Here is a 21,611-nt window from a genome sequence, read left to right on the forward strand (position 1 = left end):
TAGCGCTTTTAAAATCCATCAACACAATTCGTTTCGGGCATTTTGGGCTAATTAATTGCTCTGAATGCTGAGTTGCAATACGAAATTTAAAAGACCTTCAACACAGTACCAACGAGATAATTGAATCAGTGGAATCAATGGATTCCAATAGATCATTGAAAAATTTAAAAATACTGAAATCGATTTGCACAAATCAACCACCGACGATGAGTAATACACATTTTTGATTCAAAAGAATGAATGAAGCCAATCCAATCAACAAAAATGGTTTTCTATCCTGCGATTAAATTTTAAAAGAAATATCTAGCTTCATAAAGAAAGATCGATTTCGTACGATCGAGTTGGTCCAATTTTCAATCACATACTGTGCGAAAAATCAACAAACGATTATGAATCATCTCTAATAACCAATCCAATTACTAAAACCTTTCACTCAACTGACTCAACGTCAACAATACGAACACAAATAAAAGTAAACAAATTTTTATTGCTACTTGTCCAATAGAATGTAAACGTTTGCTCACAAATTTGGTAGAAAATTTTCAAAATATAAAAAATAGAAAATAATTTAACAAATAAGTTACAATTTTTCACGAACACCACGAAATTTCTCAATGATAAAAAACTTCGTCGGCAAACAGATTACATTTATGAAAACAAGCGCCATTTATTCATTTACATCTGCATATTATAGTTATACACATTAAGTGCTCGGAAAAAAATTATCAACAAATTTGATGAAATATTCATTGTTTAGAAAATAGAACAATTTCGATTATCAGAGTTCAGTATACAAGATCATTACAGTATAATTTCATCTACCGATACAATAAATATCCTGATATGTAGTTCGTTACGCGATTACGTTAATCAAAAATACTGTTTTCACAAAGAGGATGCAAAGGATACCTACATAATTTATGTTGTTATATATGCACATGTTAAAGTCTGTCAAAAATGAGATAAATCCTATTTATCGATTTTAAAAATCAATTACAAAATTAAGTTGTAAATCAATAGAAGGCTGAATATTATAATCATCGGATAAATTTCCATTATAAAAATATAATCGCTTTTGCAGCAAAAATAGAGATAAAGATTCATGACTTCTTTTCATTTTACATTATATTCGACTTGATGTAATACAAGGAAAAAATAATAAATAAACAGGGAAGAGAAAAACGAAAAAAAGCACACAATGTTGATTTTCAACTGAAGTACTCTTTTTTTTTTTTTTTGTTGGATTTTATTAGCGTAAATAAAAAGTAACCTTCTTGATGACCATAGCCGGAAAGAAGAGAAAAAGCAGAAGGAAAAAATCAAACTAGCTTCGCAAATAAATAGTATTTCTTAAACTAAACGAAAATAAATTAAGTAAAACAAAGCATTAAATACAGAATGATGGGAAATGATTCTGTTTAAAAAAGAGAAAAAAGTAAAGTAAATAATACAAAGCTGCATCTTGATATTCTTATTTAAGAGCTACTTTCAGTGTTGCTTTCAGCATTTCCTTCTTGCGATTCCTGCTGGAAAATCAAAATCGTAATTTAGATCGGACCAATAATAAAGAGGATAAATAATTCGCATCATAGAGGAAACATGTTTACTTTTTTTCCACTGCTGACGCTTCGTGGAAGGCGATCTGATCTTCCGCCACGCGGATTAAAACGACGATAACGTGGTCGTCTCGATTCCATATCTCCTCCTTCGTTGCCATCACCCTAAAATTTTCAAGTAGAAAAGTTAACAACCAAGATAACATTTCAATTAAAACGAACTTATCATTATCGACGATATATACCTGATATTCCGATATCGGACGTCTTGGCATTTGCCGGAATCCTCTACGGAAATTCCTTCTGTTATTGAAAAATCCACGAGATGGTCCTCCACGGCCACGGAAGGGAGGTGGTGCCATACCGGCATATTCATCTCCCTGTAAAAAAGATATTGTTAGTACGAAGAGATCAAACTAGCGTCATAATTTAACCGAACACCAAACCTCGCTTACGTTGCCTTCTTCATTGCGAGGTGCGGGGGGAGGGAATGGGCGACGAGGGCGTCCAGGATTATAGCTGTTGAATCCGCCACCGTTACGATAATAATTCGGCTGATAATTACGTCTGCGGAAACGTTGCGGAGGAGGGCGGCTGCCAGCATCTCCTCGCTCTTCTCCCCTGTTCTCATAACCGTCGTATTCAACTGCAAAATAAACCAAAAAAAAAAAAAAATAATACACCGTTCAATAGAATGGCAGATACTTGAGAAAAATAGAGAATACCTTCTCTAGGAGCTGCTGGAGGTCTTCTTTGGTTAGGGGGGATTCTAGTACTTGGGCGGTAAAACCAGCTTCTATAATTACCACGTCGTTTGTCCGCAGCGTAGGGCGATCCTTTTACTGGTTCGCCGTTCGGTCCTGTAACGTTGGCCGCTTCGTGTCCTTTTTCGCCTTCGACAACATCAAATTCGACAACTTCGCCGTCACCAACACTGCGCACCGCTTTTCTCGGATTGTTTTTAATGACTGCCGTCTGAAAATCCAATCATGCGTTAATCAACGTTGAATTGAACAAGTTTTTCTCTAATGTTGATTGAGAAGCGAAATTAGCGGCGGTTTAGTCGGCGAAAACTTCGCTTTACACAGCTGTATTTCAATCAAATGGATCAACGTACCTGATGAACAAATACGTCCTCTTTCGTGTCATTTCTGAAACAAATAAACATCGATACGATGAGTTCGAATTCGAAACGGAGTATTCTAATAATCTAATAACGTAAAATCGATAATATGCGACTCACCTATTGATAAAGCCGTAACCGCACTTGACGTTAAACCATTTTACAATACCAGTGACCTTTTCAGCTGAAAATTACATCAGATTTTAGTGAAAAGTATACTTCAAGTTACGTATAGCTTAAAACAAACACGAAAGGACATAATGCAGAGAATTAAACAACAGACCACCACCCGTATAATCAGCACAGGAAGTTCACCGCGAGTTCATCGAACTTGCGGTATGACCAATTAATACATGACCAAAACGGTACGATGAACAAAGATGAGGCAAACACTCATCAAAAGCTCAAGAGATTACTACCTAAAGAGATCGAATTGAATAACGAACGTTACTAAGACAACACTCGTGCTATCGTATTATTCACGCCGCACGCCTTTGTCCGAATAACGGAAAGTACGAGACAATCATCCGGCGAAAAGAAACATACACAATTTCGACACTTTACACAAATAAATACTCGGAAATATCGTAATTACGTTCTAAACTCGAGCGAAAAATAATGTGCGATAAAAAGCCGATAATACGTAATAAAGCACATGTGCAGCGAGTACGGTAATTTATATCACATAATACTAGCAATACGAATTATTTACAAATAAATGATTAAATTTACCTATAACTGGTTTTTTCGGCACAGGTTTGCGGTTTTCCGTTTGTTTTTCTGTTGCCGGCTCTGCCATGACGTCCTTTCTTGATGGTAAAAGGTGTTAAAACCAACAAACTGATGTTTCCAACCTTCCTGTAGCTTTGTTAAAGTCCTACTCAACATGGCCGCATTTCCTTCGAACGCATTTTGTTAGAGTGCCAATTTCTCGGCTCCTGATTGGCTGAAATCACAAAGAATGTGGATGCTGATTGCCGATAGGCGAAAAGGATAGATGCGGATCACCGGATAAACGCGGTTAGCTTTTTAGCCCGGAACGAAAGTTGTTTGATAATTGGTTGCATAATTATTCCGCTAGATCGCAGCACACAATTTTTTTGAAAAGGCCAAGCCAAGAGTCGAAGAACCGGGTGCTTGACCAAATATCTTGGTGTTTTTATTATCTGTGCTGCGAATCGGCGATTTTTTTTGGAAAACGAAAACAGGAAAAATGAAATCGACGTTTGGCGATGGATTTTTTGATAATTTAACTCAGTGTGAAATTTAATTGATTTTTTTACCGAAGATCGTTCACTCGAAGCACCATGGACGGAATGATTCCAGGGATGCAAGGAATGCCAGGTATGCAAGGGATGCCAGGGATGCATGGTATGCCTCCTGGAATGCCACCGGGAATGCATCCGATTCCTGGAATGATGGAAGAACAACTCTTCGATCCTGAAGCTTATCATCACCACCTTCAACAACAGCATCAGCATCAGCAACACCATCAGCAGCAGCAGCAACAGCAACAACAACAGCAACATCATTTTCAAGAATTCGAAGAACCACCCAGAAGACCGGAGTTTGAAACTGACGAAGAAGGTGTACCCGGCGATTCCCAGATTCGTTTTCCGGTAGCTTTAGAGAAAGCTCTTGATCTGAAATCCGAACGTGCCAAACAGATTGGCGCCGACGAAGATCATTTGAATGATGGTAATTTACTCGGTTGTTTTTATTAAAATATTGTAGGATTCGATTACATTTGTGTTTTACGTATATGAACTGTTTTTAGTTCATACAGACGATGAAAGACGACCACTTGGTATGTACAGCGATGGCGAAGATGAAGACGACGATGAAGAAATAGAAGATGAAGAAGCGAATAGAAAAGTTGAATCTAAAACCCAAGGGAAAAAAGAAGATAAGAAACGTAAAAGGAAGAAAAGAAAGAAGAAGAAACGTCATGGGCAGCAGCAGCAAAATAAAGAGAATGTAATCAACGGTGACGATAAATCCGAGGATAAAGACAAAGAAAAAGAGAAAGATAAAGATAAGGATAAAGAAAAAGATCCAGAAGTTGAAGTCGAGTTAGTTATTCATTATATTTTATAAAAAATGAAAAATTCGTCGAAATACTGATCATCGTTTACTTTCAGATATGTTCAAGAAACTGTAAATATGAATCAATTGCATCCTCAATATCGTCAGTATGCTAAAATCCTGGAACATTTCAAAATCCCAGAGTCCGAGATGAAAACACAGCCAATTGTAGATATTTCTAGAGAAATGAGATTAGCTCAAGAGCTGGGTGCTAAAAGTAAAGAACTAACTGAATTCAAGAAAGTTCCCAAACTACCCGATGAATTCGACGACGACGAGGTGAGTTGATTGTAACCAAATTCGAGTTTGCTTGAGAATAAATTCGGTGGAAATCTGAATTTTACACGTATTCTCGATGCGAAACGTAAAACTGTGTTTTTCAGGGTAAACAAGACGGCGATAAGAAAGAAAAATTATCCAAACGAAAACTGAAAAAGCTTACTCGACTGAGCGTAGCTGAATTGAAACAGCTAGTGAGCAGACCCGATGTGGTAGAAATGCACGATGTTACTGCTCGAGATCCTAAATTATTAGTGCAGTTGAAAGCTCACAGAAATACCGTACCGGTGCCCAGACATTGGTGTTTTAAACGAAAAGTAATTATTCTTTGGCATATTTTTTTGTCTTTTGAGTTTTCTAAGATTTAAAACTCGCTGCGTTTGATTCTAGTATCTTCAAGGGAAACGAGGAATTGAAAAACCACCTTTCGAATTACCTCACTTCATCAAAAAAACTGGTATAATGGAGATGCGTTCCGCTTTAACTGAAAAAGACGATGGGAAAGCTTTGAAAGCGAAAATGAGAGAAAAAGCTAGACCGAAATTAGGAAAAATTGATATCGATTATCAGAAATTGCACGACGCGTTTTTCAAGTGTGTATTATATCCGTGTTCATTTTTTCACTCTGATTTCGACGTGAATACACAACCTCATACTCGTATGTTGATTTTAGGTGGCAAACTAAACCCAAGTTAACTATCCATGGAGATTTGTATTATGAAGGAAAAGAATATGAAACTAGACTTCGAGAGAAAAAACCTGGTGATTTATCGGACGAATTACGTACAGCTTTAGGAATGCCTGTAGGACCACATGCTCATAAAGTATGATTTTTCGTTCCAATTTCAAAGTTGTTTTTTTTCTTTCGTCTCAGGATTCTGCTAGAAAACAGATTATTTTGATTTATTTTTTCACAGGTACCACCACCTTGGCTAATTGCTATGCAACGATATGGACCTCCACCGTCGTACCCTAGTTTAAAAATCCCCGGTTTAAACGCACCCATTCCAGAAGGTTGCTCTTTCGGTTATCACGCCGGTGGATGGGGAAAACCTCCGGTTGATGAGACTGGTAAACCATTATACGGAGATGTATTCGGTATCCAGACATCTTCTCAAAAGGTATCTCTTCGAAGGTTTTGAATTTTATTTCAATCGAGCACAGTATATTATCATAATGTGAAAATTTTCACAGATACCAGAAATAGAATACGAAGTTGACAAATCGATCTGGGGCGAATTAGAATCAGAATCAGAAGAAGAGAGCGAAGAAGAAGAGGAAGAGGAAGGTGAAGGTGCAGAAGAACAAGACGAAACTGGAATGGCCACTCCGGCCGAAGGTCTCGTTACTCCTTCTGGCATTGCATCCATTACTGCTGGTATTCATACGCCCGATATTATCGAATTGAGGAAACGTAAAATCGAAAGTGAAATGGAAGGGTTAGTATCCGTTCAAATAATTAATTTCTCTTCAGAATGTCATTCATAATTCTGATTTTCATTTTGCAGAGGAGATACGCCTGCTCTCTATCAAGTCTTACCTGAGAAGAAGGTAGAGAAAGTCAGCGGTATGATGGGATCTACCCACATCTACGATGTGCCTAGTGTACCTGGTGGACCCATCGGTACCAAACGTCCTGATGGACCTGGAACCATTGAATTGGCTTTGGATCCATCCGAATTGGATTTGGTTGATACTGAAGCTATGGCTGCTCGTTACGAAGAACAAATCAAAGAACAGCAGTCTCAATTGATTAAAGAAGATTTATCTGATGTCGTTGCTGAACATATTTCAAGGCAGAAGGTAATTCTCGTTAATAAGAGTAATTCATTTCTAAATCTCAATATATCAAAATTATTAAAACTTTTGTTTGTATTTTATTTTAGGCTAAAAGAAAGAAGCCTCCAACCCAAGAAAAATCCACCAAGAAATATAAAGAATTTAAATTTTAACTGGCTGGTGAAGAATTTTGTTTATATGAATTTTATTGTACAAGTCATTCTTTGTATTTATTCGTAATGTATTAAAATCGTGTTTTTTTATCTCAAAAGAAAACTATCTGTATAGTCTATTAATAATTCTATTCTTGTCTTAATTCTAGGTTTATCGTCTGACGTGAGTAAATATATAATCGATGAACCGAAAATTGAGGTGGAAAATTGTCGAGACGTATTTGAAAATTTAATCACTGAAAATGAACGTCAAAATTTATTCGCTTCATGTTTATGGCCTTTGAGATGGTACCTAGTAGTAAGGCACAGATTTTTCTACTTCGAAAAACTGTGATAAAGTTTGCTCAGTGTTCATAAAAAATTATATTGAAAGGATTTGAAATTCTATCTTCTTGATGGACGTGGGTTTAAACATTTCTAATTTTCAGGTAATCTAGATTATTACATTCAAATAAAACTTCAACGAAGGATTCATCAGTATCGTAGCTTCAATAAATGAAGTTCCATCAAATAATATGTCGTCGAAATGGATGGAAATGGAAAAATATCCATTCCGTTACTTTACATGGTCACTAAACGATCTATCGATTCGTTCGATATACGACTTAGAGCGAGAATCGACTTCATACCACCACTCTACCTCCAAACACGAATGAAAAATTAAACAAGTAGTTTCACATTCACATTCAGTATTCGATAAACGTATGTGTTGGTTTGTGTCCGATGTTATTTTGATTTTCAAAGTCGTGTTTTACGTTTAAATGATAGAAATTTCACGGTTTAGAAATTCGTATTTTAAACTTTTATTGTTTCGGTAGTGAAAAAAGTGAACCATGGAGCTTTCAAACTGAAGAAAAACAACAATTTTCGGTGAGCCAAAACGTGTTTTTTATTCGAGAATTGAAACACTCCGAAGGCTGTTTAGTAGTATTTATGTGTGAGTGTAACACTATGTAGTTCTCTACTTCCAGGAATTTGAATTTTTTAATAAACAGAGAATGAGCATCGCTGACGACTTGATTTTCTTCTCTTATTATTGATGTAATAGTAACATCGCGTGCTAAAAATTTGCATTCGAGGTTTCATTTTATAATTGAATTTAAACAGAATCTGAATTCGCATTATTGTATTGATTTCGAGAAATTCACTTTCAATTGTCGTTTAGTTTTGGCGGTTGTGATTCTCTTATTACTATAGTTGAGATTTTTTATAACCTTCCTAGTTCGATGAATACGCGAATTATTTCGGTTCTATCAGTCAGTGTTCTGCAATCGTTCGAAGAGTTCATATTTTTCTCCTTTGTGTGATGTTGAAAGGTAAAAATAAGTTGTATTGTTCATCGTTGATAACGTTTTACCTGGGTTCTCTTCTCTTCGTGCATATTTGTTGATTGTTTCATTCAATTTCGGAATGTACGCTTATCAGTGACTTTTGATTCGTTTTATGGACAATTTTATACATTGGTCGAGTTAAATTACACGTATTATTATTGTAAACATCCGCTTTGAACAGTAATTAGTCGAAGAAATTGAGGTTGAAGTTGATGAACTAAGGAAAAAAATTCGGTGAGAAATCTTCCTTTAGAGTAGGTACTCTAATATGATCCTTGTATCTTGCAAAATGATCAATATCGAATGAGAAGAGTAATTTGAATAAATACCCTACAAAATATGTCGTTTCATTATCATTTTTCACATCTGATAACGTTAAATTTCACTCATTTCCTTTCGAATTCGAAATTCCCAATGCGAACACCCACAGAAAATCGAACTAGGGACTACCCACTACCCACGTCGATTTACACAGTCGTTTGAAGTGTCAAAATTACATCATATTAATGTCGATTTGTCATCTTATCACGATCATAATATTATTACAATAACAGGGATTTTCGTAATCACACCATTCTCACCATATTTATCTATTTGTTTCAGGAAACCGTTCGTTGACGAGATAATATTTACTAAAATGGAAACGAAACCGTTATAGAATAGAAATGTCGCCACACCGAACGATAAGTGTTCATTCGTGCTTTCTAAAGCTCATCCTGATCATCGGATTTGCTGTCGGAGAACCGAACCCGAACCAGAACCCAGGATGTGTAGGCGGCGGAGTGTTCACTCCAGGATGGACGGTTCCAAAAGGCGACATCGTTCTGGAAGTTGGAACACCGCTAGAGATCCACTGTATGTTGGACCCGACTAGTAACCAGACCAAGGGTTACTCCTCCAAAGATATAATATTTAAACGAGGCGATAAGACAATCAACGACAAATACGTAACGGTGGTTAATTCGACGACAGCCAGATTATACATGGATGATTTACCTATCAGCGTCGACAACGAAATTTTTTATTGCTCGTTGAATCTAAGCGGTGGCAACAACAGCGAAAATTTGACTTACTCTGCTAGCAGCTTGGAAATGCCACCGATATCGAACGAGCCTAAAGAACAGTTGATTTGTTTGAATTCGGTCGTCGTCGGCAGTAAACCAAAAGAAGTGATGAATTTTACCTGCATTAGTCACAACTGGGAAATATTGAATTGTTCGTGGGTCGAGCCGAAGAACGGTATCAAGACCAATTATTCGATTTATTACGTGATACCTCGAAGAGCTGGCCGAAATCAGTTGTTCGGTTGTCCGAGTCACGAAGAGAGATTTTGCGAATGGGCTACGAACACTAATCCTCCATATAGGCGAACTTTCGAGTACATTTATTTCCAAATCGACGGCAGTAATAAGTTCGGTAATATTACTCAGAATTTCAAATGGCATAATTACGCTCATGTGATACCGTCACCGCCAACAAACCTGATGTGTTTGGATAAAACTTCCAATAGTATTTACCTGCAGTGGAACATCGGTATGTTAGAGGTGTTCGAGAAAGGTTTGACTTATAGAATCAAGTACGCTTGGGATCGTTCGGATGTTTGGCAAGTAATCGAGCTGAACGCCAAAGACGTCGAAAGGGATAAAGATATCATTAAATATAACGTTACTGGCTTGGCGTATCCGAATATGGCGTACGATTTCAGAATTTTCATGAAATCGTCGGTGGCCGACGAAGAGGGTTGGTCGCAGCCAACTGCGGTGGTTTTGAAAACCAGCCCTTGTGCACCCTACAAGTCGCCGGAAACTGACCTAGGCGGTTTTGAGATCCATAACGAGCACCTGCATCGAGACGTGATTATATATTGGAAACATATTCCGAACGAAGAACATAACGGAGACGATTTTCGATACGAGATTTCAGTTTTTGAAAACGATATCGCAGTTAACGTTACACCTGTCGCGTTAACCGATACGTGCGCTAAATACACCGGTCTCTCGTTCGGTGCGTATCGATTCGTTATCAGAGCAGCGAACGCGAACGGTACAGCTCCGCAGTCTTCGGTCGTGTATGTGCCTAGAAAATACGAGATATTACCCGAACCGGCGTTATTCACCAAGGTCGACTTTGGAGACGGTTCTTACGAACTTTCGTGGAAGCTAGCGAACATGACCACTGACAAAATCTCCAATTATACTATTTTCTGGTGCGAAAGCAATCGAGACTATCCTTATCCTTGTAACAGTTTCCTCAACTGGACTCATCTGACGGCCGGTACATTTCAGCATAATTTCACCGCGAAGAAGCACATCGGTTACCAATTCGCCATCAGCGTTAACTCGATCAACTCCAGCAGCGGTATGTCATGGGCTCTATGTACCGTTCTCCATAACCAAGTCAATAGAATCAGAAACGTTTGGATCGGTAAAGTGGGCTCGTCCTATATAGATTTTAGATGGAAATTAGAATGCGCCGAACGTGTCGAAGGTATCAAAGGCTACAATATAACGTACTGTCCGGTCAGCGAGTTTCACCGGCATAAATGCGTCGGTGAAGTGAAATCCTACCTAGTTTACGGCGACGTGACCACCAATCACGGTAACATCACCGGTCTAATGCCGTACACCACGTACAAAATGTCCGTATCCATTTTCACCGATAAAGCCTTAGGACCTCCGAGCGAGTATTTATACAACCGTACCTTGGACGGAGCTCCAGACATGAAAAACATCAAAATAGAAATAAGCAACGTCACAGCTTCGTCAGCTGTTATTCGATGGAACCCTCCTGCCAATTTCAACGGACCTCTCGATCATTACGAAGTAATCTACAACGATAAAAGTATGATCGTGAACGGTACAAGCGTCGTATTGACCGGATTGAAAGGCTACGAACCCTACCAACTCAGAGTAGTGGCTTGTACAGCAGTCTGCGCTAGAACCGATGAGCTAACGTTCAATACGCTCATAGGAACTCCATCCGAAGTACAGAAGGTATCGACGGAGAAGCTCAACTCGGTGCATTTCAAATTGAAATGGTCACAGCCTTCGGTTCCTGGCGGGCCTAATCCCAAGTACGATGTTAGAATACAATTAGACGATCCCGAATCGAATTCCACGTTCGACCAATTCGAAACTTCCGAAACATCGGCTGTGGTCAAATCACCTTGTAAACAGGAACAACCCACCCAAGCTGTGTATACGTTCTTCGTACGAGCTAAAAATACCAACGATAAAAATGCCAGCGACCCTATTCAGTATTACGGGCCTTGGACTACCGCATACACCATCGATTGCGCGAATCCCAGCAGCTTATCCACCATGTGGAAAATAATGATAGCAGTGTTCCTGATTACGTTATTCGGTTCGATATTCGGTTTCGTTGGTAAAAAAGGATTCTACAAGTGTCAACAGATGAAAAAAGTCGAAGTCGTTTTACCAGCCAAATTCACGATACCGCAGATATTCCCAAACGACGTGAAAGATACAACTTATCAGATCGATATCAAATCGTGGACCGATATCAATGAAATTGATCACTTGAACAAGCTCTCGGATGCCGAGCAAAGCAGTATGGATTGTATCGACTTGGACGTGGATACCGACAGAGAAACTAGCCGATCCAGTAGCGGATGCTATACGAGTTAAGGATATACCCAGGTTTAATGATTTTTTTACAATATTTTCACCTGAAGACGTAAATTTTCCCAGTTTTCTTTTTAGTTATTGACCTTTTTGATGCTCGACGTTGCGTCTCGTTTTGGATACGAGTACGTTTGATGAAAGTTTTACTTTTTTTTTTACTATTTTTAATTAGTTTATCTGCTATCATTAACGAAATTACCACCGCGCGTATCGCACCATAATTTGTTTCAGCGTCTAAATGCTAATTTGTTCGAATCATTTATCGCTTCTTAGTAAAATTAATTTCCGAAAATTTCGCGCGATAAATTCACTCACTTACGAATTGTCTGTATTGACCTATTGGGAAAATGATTATGTAGACCTGAATTTTTTTGCCCTCCGTTTATGATTTCTTTTAAAACGATAGTACGTTATATTCGACTCGTGAAAAATGATATTAAAATACTCGTCGGAATCGTTATTTCGATTTTTAATTATCGACGAGTTTTTTTCGTGATTTTTTTTTTATCGATAAACGAGATCGATTTATTTTTATACGAATTTTTTTCTGAAATGAGCGAAGGGCGAGTGGTGTTTTTTGTTTTTTAAACTTTTATGGTGCTTTTTTGAAGACGAAGAACTGAAGTTTTTGGAAAATGTTACTTTTTGAGCTGAATAGTTCGGTTTGTTCTAGTACAGGGTGTTTCGTAGGAAATACTGCCAGTTGTTTTTTCCACTTTTTTCCCCCAGTGAATATTGCATAAAAAATGAACGAATCGTGTCACTTGGGAGGTCCAAGCTTCTCAACCTGGATACAATTTTCATCGAATTCAACGTAAAAACCTGTTGAATAAAAAATAAAAAAAATTCAATGGCCAGATCAGGTTGATATCGTTTATTTTGATCTTTAAAATTAGAAGAGGGGCATCAATCGTTGAATAGTGACTCAGGCCCCTCAACCCTGCCACAATCTTCATCAAATTCAACGTATAAACTTGTTGAACAAAATTTAATAGATCGGCAGATCACTTCTACGTCAATTATTTTGATCTCGAAGATTGGTGTGGGGGAAGGGGAGTATGAACAAATTAAACGAATTTTGAAGCTTCGGTAGTCAGGTTTTGAGGAAGCTATCAGCCCAGTTATCTGTCCCTAATTTCATGATCAAGATTCATGAATGATATTTGGAATATTATACGTGGCTTGTAGATTCCCATCTCCAAATCTATGACTCCTTCGACTTCAAAGTTTATTTTCATGGGTAAAATTTTTTTTCGATTTTTCAGACCGAATAATTGAAGAAAATTGTAATTAATGCTTGACTGAAATCTTGTAATTTTTACTTTGGTATTTTGCATGAGATGCCAGAAAATCTTGTGGGCTGAAAGAGGCGGATCTTCCCCTCTCCATTTCCATGTTGTATTTTGTGTGCAATATTCACCTATCCAAAAAGAAAAAAAAATTCAATTTGGATAGGTCACTTTAATTAGAATTTTTGCCCAAATATCTACTTCAAAGATCCGATTTCATCATTTTTTTTTTTTGACAGCCTGCTCGAATATTTTGGTCTTGAATGAACAAGATGAAAATTGTTCACTTTGGCCCAGGAGAGTTGAAATCTGTGAACTTTTTTTTGAAAAAATTTTGTAGTAAAAAAAAATTCAAATTTATATCAATGATTTTTTTCACTCGAGGAGTTGATTTTTTTTCATATAGAATCAATATTTTTTTATATCTAGTCCTATAATACTACTTGAATTCGACCCACGAAAATAAACCGCCAAGTAAGAATTCTGAAGCATGAATTTCAACTCGTTTCACTTCGAGTGCTGTAAACTGTCGTTCAATCTAATCGGTACCTATTTTAAAACTGGAATAAATTTTGCGACGAAACAAGTTGTTATTGAAGGGGAAAAATTCGACTTTGATACGTATCTTTTCCACGTGATGAAACAAATAATTATAATTATTATATCTAAACGTTCGACTCATTACACCTTTACTTTTGAAACATTTAAATGAAATATTGCGAAACATGTTTCATATTGTACGAAGTCATTTGATTGAAAGAGAAAACGATCACGTATTAACGTTTCAATTTTTTTTAAATTTTCTGTACGTGATCATTTTCATCTTCGATTGACTCGAAATGTGATTTGCATTCTTTCATTCGTCTAAATTAATTATTTGATTTTCGGTTTTTGACGAATCGTTTGCTGGAAAAGTGCAGGCTGTTTTACTTGAGGATTTTTTTCAGGGAACAATTCGAATATTTTCTCTACGTGTAAAAAATTTTGTTGGAAATTGCTTGGTTTTGATAATGAAGTGATTTTTTTCATAGATTGAATCATGATTTACAGCATTTGATCCCAAAAAAGTTCAAATATATTGGAAACTTTCGCTACACAATTCTTTGCTGGGACAGTAAAAAAATTGACATTTTAAAAATTCAGTTTCATCAAAAAAGTGATTTTTTTCCTCTTCTCTGCCATAAAAATTGAATGTTCGTGATTTTAGTGAACATTTTTCGAGTGTGGCTTTCAAAATAATATTCTATAATTTTTTTTTAAAAATGAGGAAAACCTTTTCTACTCATTTTTTTTTCTTTTAATAAATCAAATTACGATTTATGATTTTCTGAACACCCTGTACTTCAATAAACCGCGATTAAAAAATTAAGAATAATATTTTTTCGATATTTAAAATGAATAATTATCTAGAAAAAAAAATAACTGTAATATTTTCGATCAAATTTCAGTTCTTCGTTTTCAAAATTTTTCTAGTCACTGAAATTCATTAAAAGTATTTTACGTGTAATAAAATGGGAATCGAAATACACCTAGATTTTTGAGGAGTTATCACCATTGCAAAATAATTACTTACATTTTAACCATTTTTATTAATAAATAGGTACGTTTTTCTAAATTTTAACCTATTTACTTACTTAATTATTTCTGTGATAAATTTTTTTCGGCCCAGAGCTGTTTATAGTACGATATTTCTAATGCTCTAATTTGTGCCTTTATTTTAACATAACATATCAGTTTTTTTAATCAACATTTTAAAAGTATTTTTTCCCTCATTGCCTCATCATTGTATGTACATAAATGTAATTTTACAAATATTTTTAAGCAATAAGTCGTATATTTATGAGCTTTACGAAGTGCCTTCTGTAAAAATTATGTACCCCTGTGAGGTCTGTGATGATGTGATGAAGTACTCGAAGTGTTTTTTTTTTTTTCTCTATCCCAGTAAAACACGTTGATTTTTTTTGCCCAGCCCTTTTGTAGGACACGATTAAAATACTATAGCCTCTTGTGTAAAATATTCCGATACATGTCGATGTCGATCATCGCGATGAAAGTGACTAAGTATTTGATTAAATACGATATTATTTCAAGTGCCTGCCATGGAACATCACGTGATTTTCAATACGATGTCTCTGTTGTATATTGAAAGGCTAGTACCACCCAGTTCTACCCATATCTTTTTGATATGTGCTTTAGAAAAAAAATCCAATACTCGAGTACGAGATTACGTTTGAATTTCGAGCTTAATTGTTTGTGATTATGTCAAGTATTTTGTATATACGCTTGTACATGTATATAGTGTAAGGTTCTTTTTTATATTATATTTGTTAATTGTTAATTTGATAATGCTTGACGTATCGTCGTCGACTTTTGACCTAATCAATGCATCGCAACGTGTCGTGTCCATTTTGAAATTTTATAACGAGTCGTAATTTATTATAAGTAGTCTAGTGTATTGGAATTGGAATCGATCGTGATCGTTTTCAGAATCAAAATCAACTCGTTTATGGCTCTGAAAAAATCAGAAAAAAAAACTTTTTTGGAGAAAAATATTATTCTAGTTTTGAAGTACGTTGTCTGCGTTGTTCTGAGGTATTATTGTTGTGGGTAGCTTAGGTAGGTGGGCACCTTACCTACTTACGTAAATTGATGACGAAAATGCATCTTGAAAAGGTTTTTTGAAATGAACGAAATCAAAGTTGAGTATTATGATGATGATGACGTCTTTGCACTTTGAACTAACGTCATTATCTTCAAGATAGCTTCGTGAAAGGAAATAGGTATCAAAAATGTATCTAAATTTATTTAGATTCGACTTAAAACCTTTTCTATGATTTTTTCAAACTTTTGATTGGAAAATTATACTTTTATAAACGAGAAGTTACCACCCTTCCTCCATTCATTATTCGATCAGATTTCGTATTCGTTCAAATTTACTTATCTGGATGAACTTTGGATTTTTATGAAAATTCACAATAAAAGCCTAGAATTGGTCCTTGATGTTGATTTACTGTAGAAAGGCCTCCTGTTCAGATTTTGAAACCCCCAGTGAAAGTTGTTGATTGTCTTCAAGATCCCAGTGATTATATTCTTAGATCGCTACCTCCCCTCCCAACTCCTCTAAAAGGCCTTAAAATGCAATTTTTGTTTAAAATTCATATCTGTGGCAGTTTTCCATCGATTTCTTTGAAATTTGTAACGGTGTTGGACCCATCAAGGGTCATTTAAGGGAATTGTGGTAATTAAAGGAGCTACTGCTTCAAATTATTCAATAATAAAATTTTCAAAAAATGAAAAAAAGTTCTAGTTTTTGAGAAATTTTTTTAATGACATTTTAATTTCAATTTCTGTGTAACATTTTTTTTTTTTTTTTTGAGTGTATGCGAACAAATAAAGCTCTGTAACGAAGTGGTCTTAATCCTATCTCCAAAATTGAAAAAATTGAAAAAAATTTTTGAATTGAATTTTTTCTGTGTTTTTATACATTAATTTCCAAGCAACTTTTGAAGGTGAAAATATCTTTAAAATTGAAATAGTTGCAAGTGGTAAAAAACGTAAAAAAAAATAAATAAATTCCAGTTTTCTGAAAAATTAAAAATTTTTTTTTTTCAATTCTGAACATAACTTTCTATGTATTTTTTGAAAGTCGACCATCAAAGCTCTATTACTAAATGGCCTATTTTCAAAATTAAAAATATCGGAACAAGCTGAAAATTGTGAAAAAAAATTGTAAAAATTCAACGTTTTCTAAAAAAATGTGAAATTCACTATTTTCTGTTTTTGAACCCTAAATTCAGAGGTATTTAAACCTATTGAAGATGAATGAAAAAGGTTCATCTATCACAAAATAGTCAATATCTGGAATTAAAAGAGTTGAAACTTGTGGAAAATCCCCAAAAAATATGTAAAATTTTCCTACATTTTCCTACAAAATTTTTCTTTACCAAAATATCCCATTTTCAAACCTGAGAACACTAAAGGCTAAAGAATTATTGGAATGATTTGGGGTTCACTGGAAAATCTGAGCCTCTGTAGCATCTTTGATTTTGAAAATGGGTACCTTTGAATTTGGGAATAAAAGTCTATTGATTTTGAAAAAAAAAAACAAATTGTGCAGCAGTTCTCTTTTCGTTTCCAGACGATTGTTCTAAAACGATTCCAATCAGTGCTGCTAATTCAGGAAAAAAATTTTTTAGAAAAATAATCAAATTTAAAAAAAAATACAAGACTTTTACCTGTAATTTTAAAAAAGTAAAAAAAATGACGATTTTAAAAAAAATTGTTTTTCTCGAAAAAAAAAATATTTTGGGAGCTATTTATAAACTCCCCAAATCAAAATTCTACCATTTCCAGCCATTCTACAGATTCCAGCACAATTTTCGATTTTTCCAGAATTGATTTTTTTTGCATATTTTGTTTTTTTTTAAATTGTACTCTTTTAGTAAAAATAATAAAAATCAGTTTTGAAGCTTATAATAGGCTCCCTCAAACAGAATTCCACCATTTTTAGCCTTTCTGGAGACTCCAGCACGATTTTTGATTTCTCCAGAAATTTTAAATTTATATTTTTTGTTTTTTAAAACTGCTTTTTGTTCAGTAAAAATGAAAAAAATTAGTTTTCAAGCTTAAATATCGATTTCCTCAAACCACAATTCCATCATTTCCAGTCTTTCTTGAGCCTCCAGTGTAGTTTTTTATTTTTTATTCGTAGATTTAAGTTTTGTTTTGTTTTTTTGTAATACTCGATGTATTTTTTACGAGACTTTATTCAAGTTTTGAGGTAAATTTTAATTGATTTTATCTCAGGTTCGTGCAATTTTTGCTCATTTTTGCTCCATAATTGAGAAAGCTTCGACTAGCTGTTGACCATTGACCATTTATTCAATTTGAAGAATTCTTTCTGCAAATTATTTTGAATCAGGAACTTAGCTTGTTCCACTTGTGACTTGTTTCAATTTTTTGTTCCCAATTCTCAACTCGTTCGACGTTATCTGAAAATTCGAGTTAATTTTCCATCGAGGTTTTTTCCTCCTCGTTGGAATTGAACTACTTAATACAAATTGGATATTGTGTGGAAAGTTACAATAAGTATGCGAAGAAGATTCCATTCGATCATCGTGTGCAATTGTACCATTTAGCAACTTGTACGATGGCCTTTCGTGGTGTGATTTGGTATGGCCTGTTTGGTGTTGTTGTTCGAGCATCCATTGTTGCCATTTTTCTATTCTCTGTTATTCGAATTGAATGTATTTGTAGTATGCAATTATATCCTGCTCTTGGTGGATATCCTGGGGCATTTCTTTTTGTACAACTACAATGTCTTTCAAAATATTTCCAATTCTTTCTGCACTCTCGCTTTCGTCGAAAGTGTTAAAAAAGGTATTTTTTTGAAGTAGGCTATTCTGAAATTACGACTCGTTATTATATTTTTTGTGATAAAAAATTGTAAATATGATATTTTTACTACGATGTACTGTACAGTGTACATAATTATCTTTAAAATCAGTCTTCGCATTTTTTTTTTCTCGTGAACTCGACCCTAGTTGTTAGTGTTTGTATTTTGAAATCACAGAAATGATGTATTGTTTATAGATTTAATCACGATGTCCTACGATAGCATCGTTATTAGGTACTCGATGTCTTTTTCCTCGAATTTCTGTCAACCTACCGGTTGTTGTGAAACGTGAGTTGAACTGTTATACGCGTATTTTACCAAATTACCCGGGGTCTGTGATCTAATCTACGAAAACCTACCTCTATATTTTGTTGGAAAATGGAAATGAAATGACCAAAAAAAATCCAGTATTTTTAACGATACATCGTTTCTGTATCATCGAATCAGTGAATACTCTAGTAAGGCTTGATACACTTGATTTGAGACGTTGAGACTCGTCTTTATGTGCCATATTTTTAATACTTAATTTCCTGTGTTTTGTTTTTTATTATTGTATTTTTGTAATTTGTTTTTTTTTTTACTTGATTTATGAATTTTTCGTTTTAAATGTTTTTAAAAATCGTTTCGTGTTTGAAAAATTAATTCGAAATGTTATTTTTTTTAAACAGTGTTTTGTACTGTTGCAATTTTTTAGTTTTTTTCTGATCACTTTTTTTTTTTTTTTTTTTTTTTTTTCGTTAATCGCAAAATACTCTTTTTGGCCTGAACCATTAGCAGCATTTAAAAAATACCTACTTCGATTCTTCTTTTCTTACCTTTTTTATTTATTGAACTTTCAAATTATTTTGTAAGTTTGGCGTTATTTAGTTTTAATTGTGTATAGTTATTTACTATCGATTGTGTACATTTTGATAACAATACGCTTATATTGAGAAAAAAAACTATGCTTCTGTTTGATACTTAGTTTTGTTGAGTAATACACATTGTAATTTTTTTTTTTTTTTCAATTTTTATACACGAGTATTTTTAAATATACGATTCGAACGAGGAGATGAATTATAGAGTACGTATGTTTTATTTCAAACTAGGTGAATTAATCGCTGCGAAAGATTTTCATCGAGTTTATAAAGTACTGGTATACGAGTATAAGAGTAAGGAAATGTAGAATTTGAAATTTATTGCTTTTTTGTTAGATTTTTCATATAGGCTACGAGTTTATTTTCGTAATTAATCGCCTCGTACGTACGTACGTACGTATCCGAGAAAGGAAAAAAACCAGTCTGATTGGTATTTTGTAATCAAAAACGCGGAATAAAAAATGTAAAATCTTCGGTAGCATGTCATTGCAATCATCTAGGCTGTATTGGAAAAAGAAGCGAATCTATACGACAGATAATAAATTATCTCTCGGAATAGGATTTTATTTTTCTCGATGTTAAATCTTATTATATTCCGCTGCTTGCAAAGGATTATAAACGATTTCAAAAAGTATATTCACATCGAGGATTAAATAATTTTTCTGGTTATTTTTGATCTCATCTCAGCTGGAGGCTGAGGTGTAATTTGACCAATAAAACTGTTAAAATGGCCGAAGCCGAAGTCGAAAGTGAGCGCTGAGCAAATTGTCACATCTCAGGTTTTTATGAGATCTTGTTTTTTTTCCTCGTCTACGTACATGAATTTGATAAATACTACGTAACTTAAACTTGTTTGGTAGAGTTTGTTTCTGGCAGTAGAGAATTCTGTGATTCTGAGAATTTTCAGCGTGCGAGAAAATTAACGTGTAGGGATTTACTGGTCGCGTTTGCTGTGTAGGCTGTCTTTGTCTTGGTCATGGCGCTTATAGGCGAAGGTTACAAGTGAAAATATTGTATGTAAATATCGTACGGATGGGTTGAAAGGATAATAAACATAAAGCCTGTAGGTAAGCATCGTGGTGAGTATATCTGGTGATTTCCTAGAAATCACAACAGTTGTGAGTGCACTCCTACATTTACGAATTACGAATAACTCCGCAAGAAGCAACTCGAAACCGCCTGTGAGAAACTTCAGATCTTACTTATTTCTATAATGTCGAACCCTAAATTAAAGTGGCTCTTCTTGATACCTACCTACATATGTACTTGTAAAAAAATTTTCAGAAATTGTAATTTTTACGATGAAAAAATACCCTGAATATTTATTAGCCCTCCAACTTGGAATTTTTTAGTCGTGCCAGAAATCCACCCTCCCTCGAAAGTTATTTTCAAAATACAATTTATATATAAAAAAAATAATTCTAAATAATCTCCTTTTCAGGGAAATATTTTTCCTCGGTTCTTCAAACAGTGTTATGATCCCTTGTATGGACTATGGAGCTCCCAAAATGAATGGAAAGTTGCAGCCTGTACCCTTTTTTTGAAAATTTCCTAATCATTTCTGCGTTAAAATTCTTCTGAATAATCCCATTTTCAAGAAAACCCCTCTTTTCCCCTGTCCTTCAATCAACATTGGTACCCTTTTCTATGAGGCATCCTATAAAGTATTTTTGGGAAGGTGGACGGGAGATTTTTATTAGAAAGGTGCTATTTAGAAAAATGTTGAACTGAAATGAGAAATTTTCAAGAAAATCTTTCCAACTTCACTTTTTTATTTCATTTACCGAATTTTTAGATTCTGAGAGGCTCCATACAATGGCACCAATTGTTTAGGAAGGCTGAAAGAGGTTTTCTTTTCAAAATTGGGTTATTTTAGTAAAATAAATTTTGACATAGAAATGGAAACTTTGTGTAAACATTGAACAAAATCAAAACCCTTTGATATTAAAAAGTTGTTAGGTTCAATTTACATAATAAAGTTACTTATTACCTAGGTACGATTTTTTTTTAATTTGAAAAAAATGATGCATTTTCAAGGCCATTTTATATTTATTCGGATATTTTTTTGATTCTTTTTTATATTTTAGTAGTCTATTAAAA

At 34.8% G+C, this 21,611-nt stretch overlaps 3 protein-coding genes across 8 annotated transcripts; 2 read left to right on the forward strand and 1 right to left on the reverse strand.

Annotated features, from left to right (window-relative positions):
- Positions 1-467: 467 nt before the first annotated feature.
- Positions 468-3,590, reverse strand: yps (ypsilon schachtel). Of its 4 annotated transcripts, none has more exons than XM_065362811.1 (8): positions 3,412-3,590; positions 2,800-2,863; positions 2,674-2,707; positions 2,363-2,531; positions 2,003-2,202; positions 1,802-1,936; positions 1,608-1,721; positions 468-1,526 (listed from the first exon to the last, which is right to left on the reverse strand). In XM_065362811.1, exons 1-8 carry the CDS (start codon positions 3,476-3,478, stop codon positions 1,476-1,478), a joined length of 834 nt encoding a protein of 277 aa, XP_065218883.1. In that variant the 5' UTR covers positions 3,479-3,590; the 3' UTR covers positions 468-1,475. The 4 variants fall into 4 exon arrangements, with proteins under 4 accessions (XP_065218883.1, XP_065218881.1, XP_065218882.1 ...); XM_065362809.1 differs by having other exon boundaries at positions 468-1,523; positions 2,282-2,531; positions 3,412-3,589; XM_065362810.1 differs by having other exon boundaries at positions 2,012-2,202; positions 2,282-2,531; positions 3,412-3,588.
- A 248-nt stretch (positions 3,591-3,838) lies between these two features.
- On the forward strand, positions 3,839-7,098 carry Sf3b2 (splicing factor 3b subunit 2). The gene is made up of 10 exons (XM_065362807.1): positions 3,839-4,377; positions 4,457-4,751; positions 4,821-5,043; positions 5,148-5,360; positions 5,434-5,636; positions 5,717-5,867; positions 5,961-6,164; positions 6,238-6,482; positions 6,552-6,846; positions 6,930-7,098. The coding sequence occupies exons 1-10, from the start codon at positions 3,987-3,989 to the stop codon at positions 6,993-6,995; spliced, it is 2,286 nt and encodes a 761-aa protein (XP_065218879.1). The 5' UTR covers positions 3,839-3,986; the 3' UTR covers positions 6,996-7,098.
- Positions 7,099-7,248: 150 nt separating this feature from the next.
- LOC135844574 (cytokine receptor-like) lies at positions 7,249-17,421 on the forward strand. 3 transcript variants are annotated; one of them, XM_065362804.1, is made up of 2 exons: positions 7,249-7,865; positions 8,930-17,421. In XM_065362804.1, the coding sequence occupies exon 2, from the start codon at positions 8,992-8,994 to the stop codon at positions 11,971-11,973; it is 2,982 nt and encodes a 993-aa protein (XP_065218876.1). In that variant the 5' UTR covers positions 7,249-7,865; positions 8,930-8,991; the 3' UTR covers positions 11,974-17,421. The 3 variants fall into 3 exon arrangements, with proteins under 3 accessions (XP_065218876.1, XP_065218877.1, XP_065218878.1); XM_065362805.1 differs by lacking the exon at positions 7,249-7,865 and adding an exon at positions 7,939-8,311; XM_065362806.1 differs by lacking the exon at positions 7,249-7,865 and adding an exon at positions 8,360-8,560.
- The last annotated feature ends 4,190 nt before the right edge of the window (positions 17,422-21,611 follow it).

Source organism: Planococcus citri, chromosome 4, assembly GCF_950023065.1.
Source record: "Planococcus citri chromosome 4, ihPlaCitr1.1, whole genome shotgun sequence".
Classification (NCBI taxonomy): Eukaryota; Metazoa; Arthropoda; class Insecta; order Hemiptera; family Pseudococcidae; genus Planococcus; species Planococcus citri.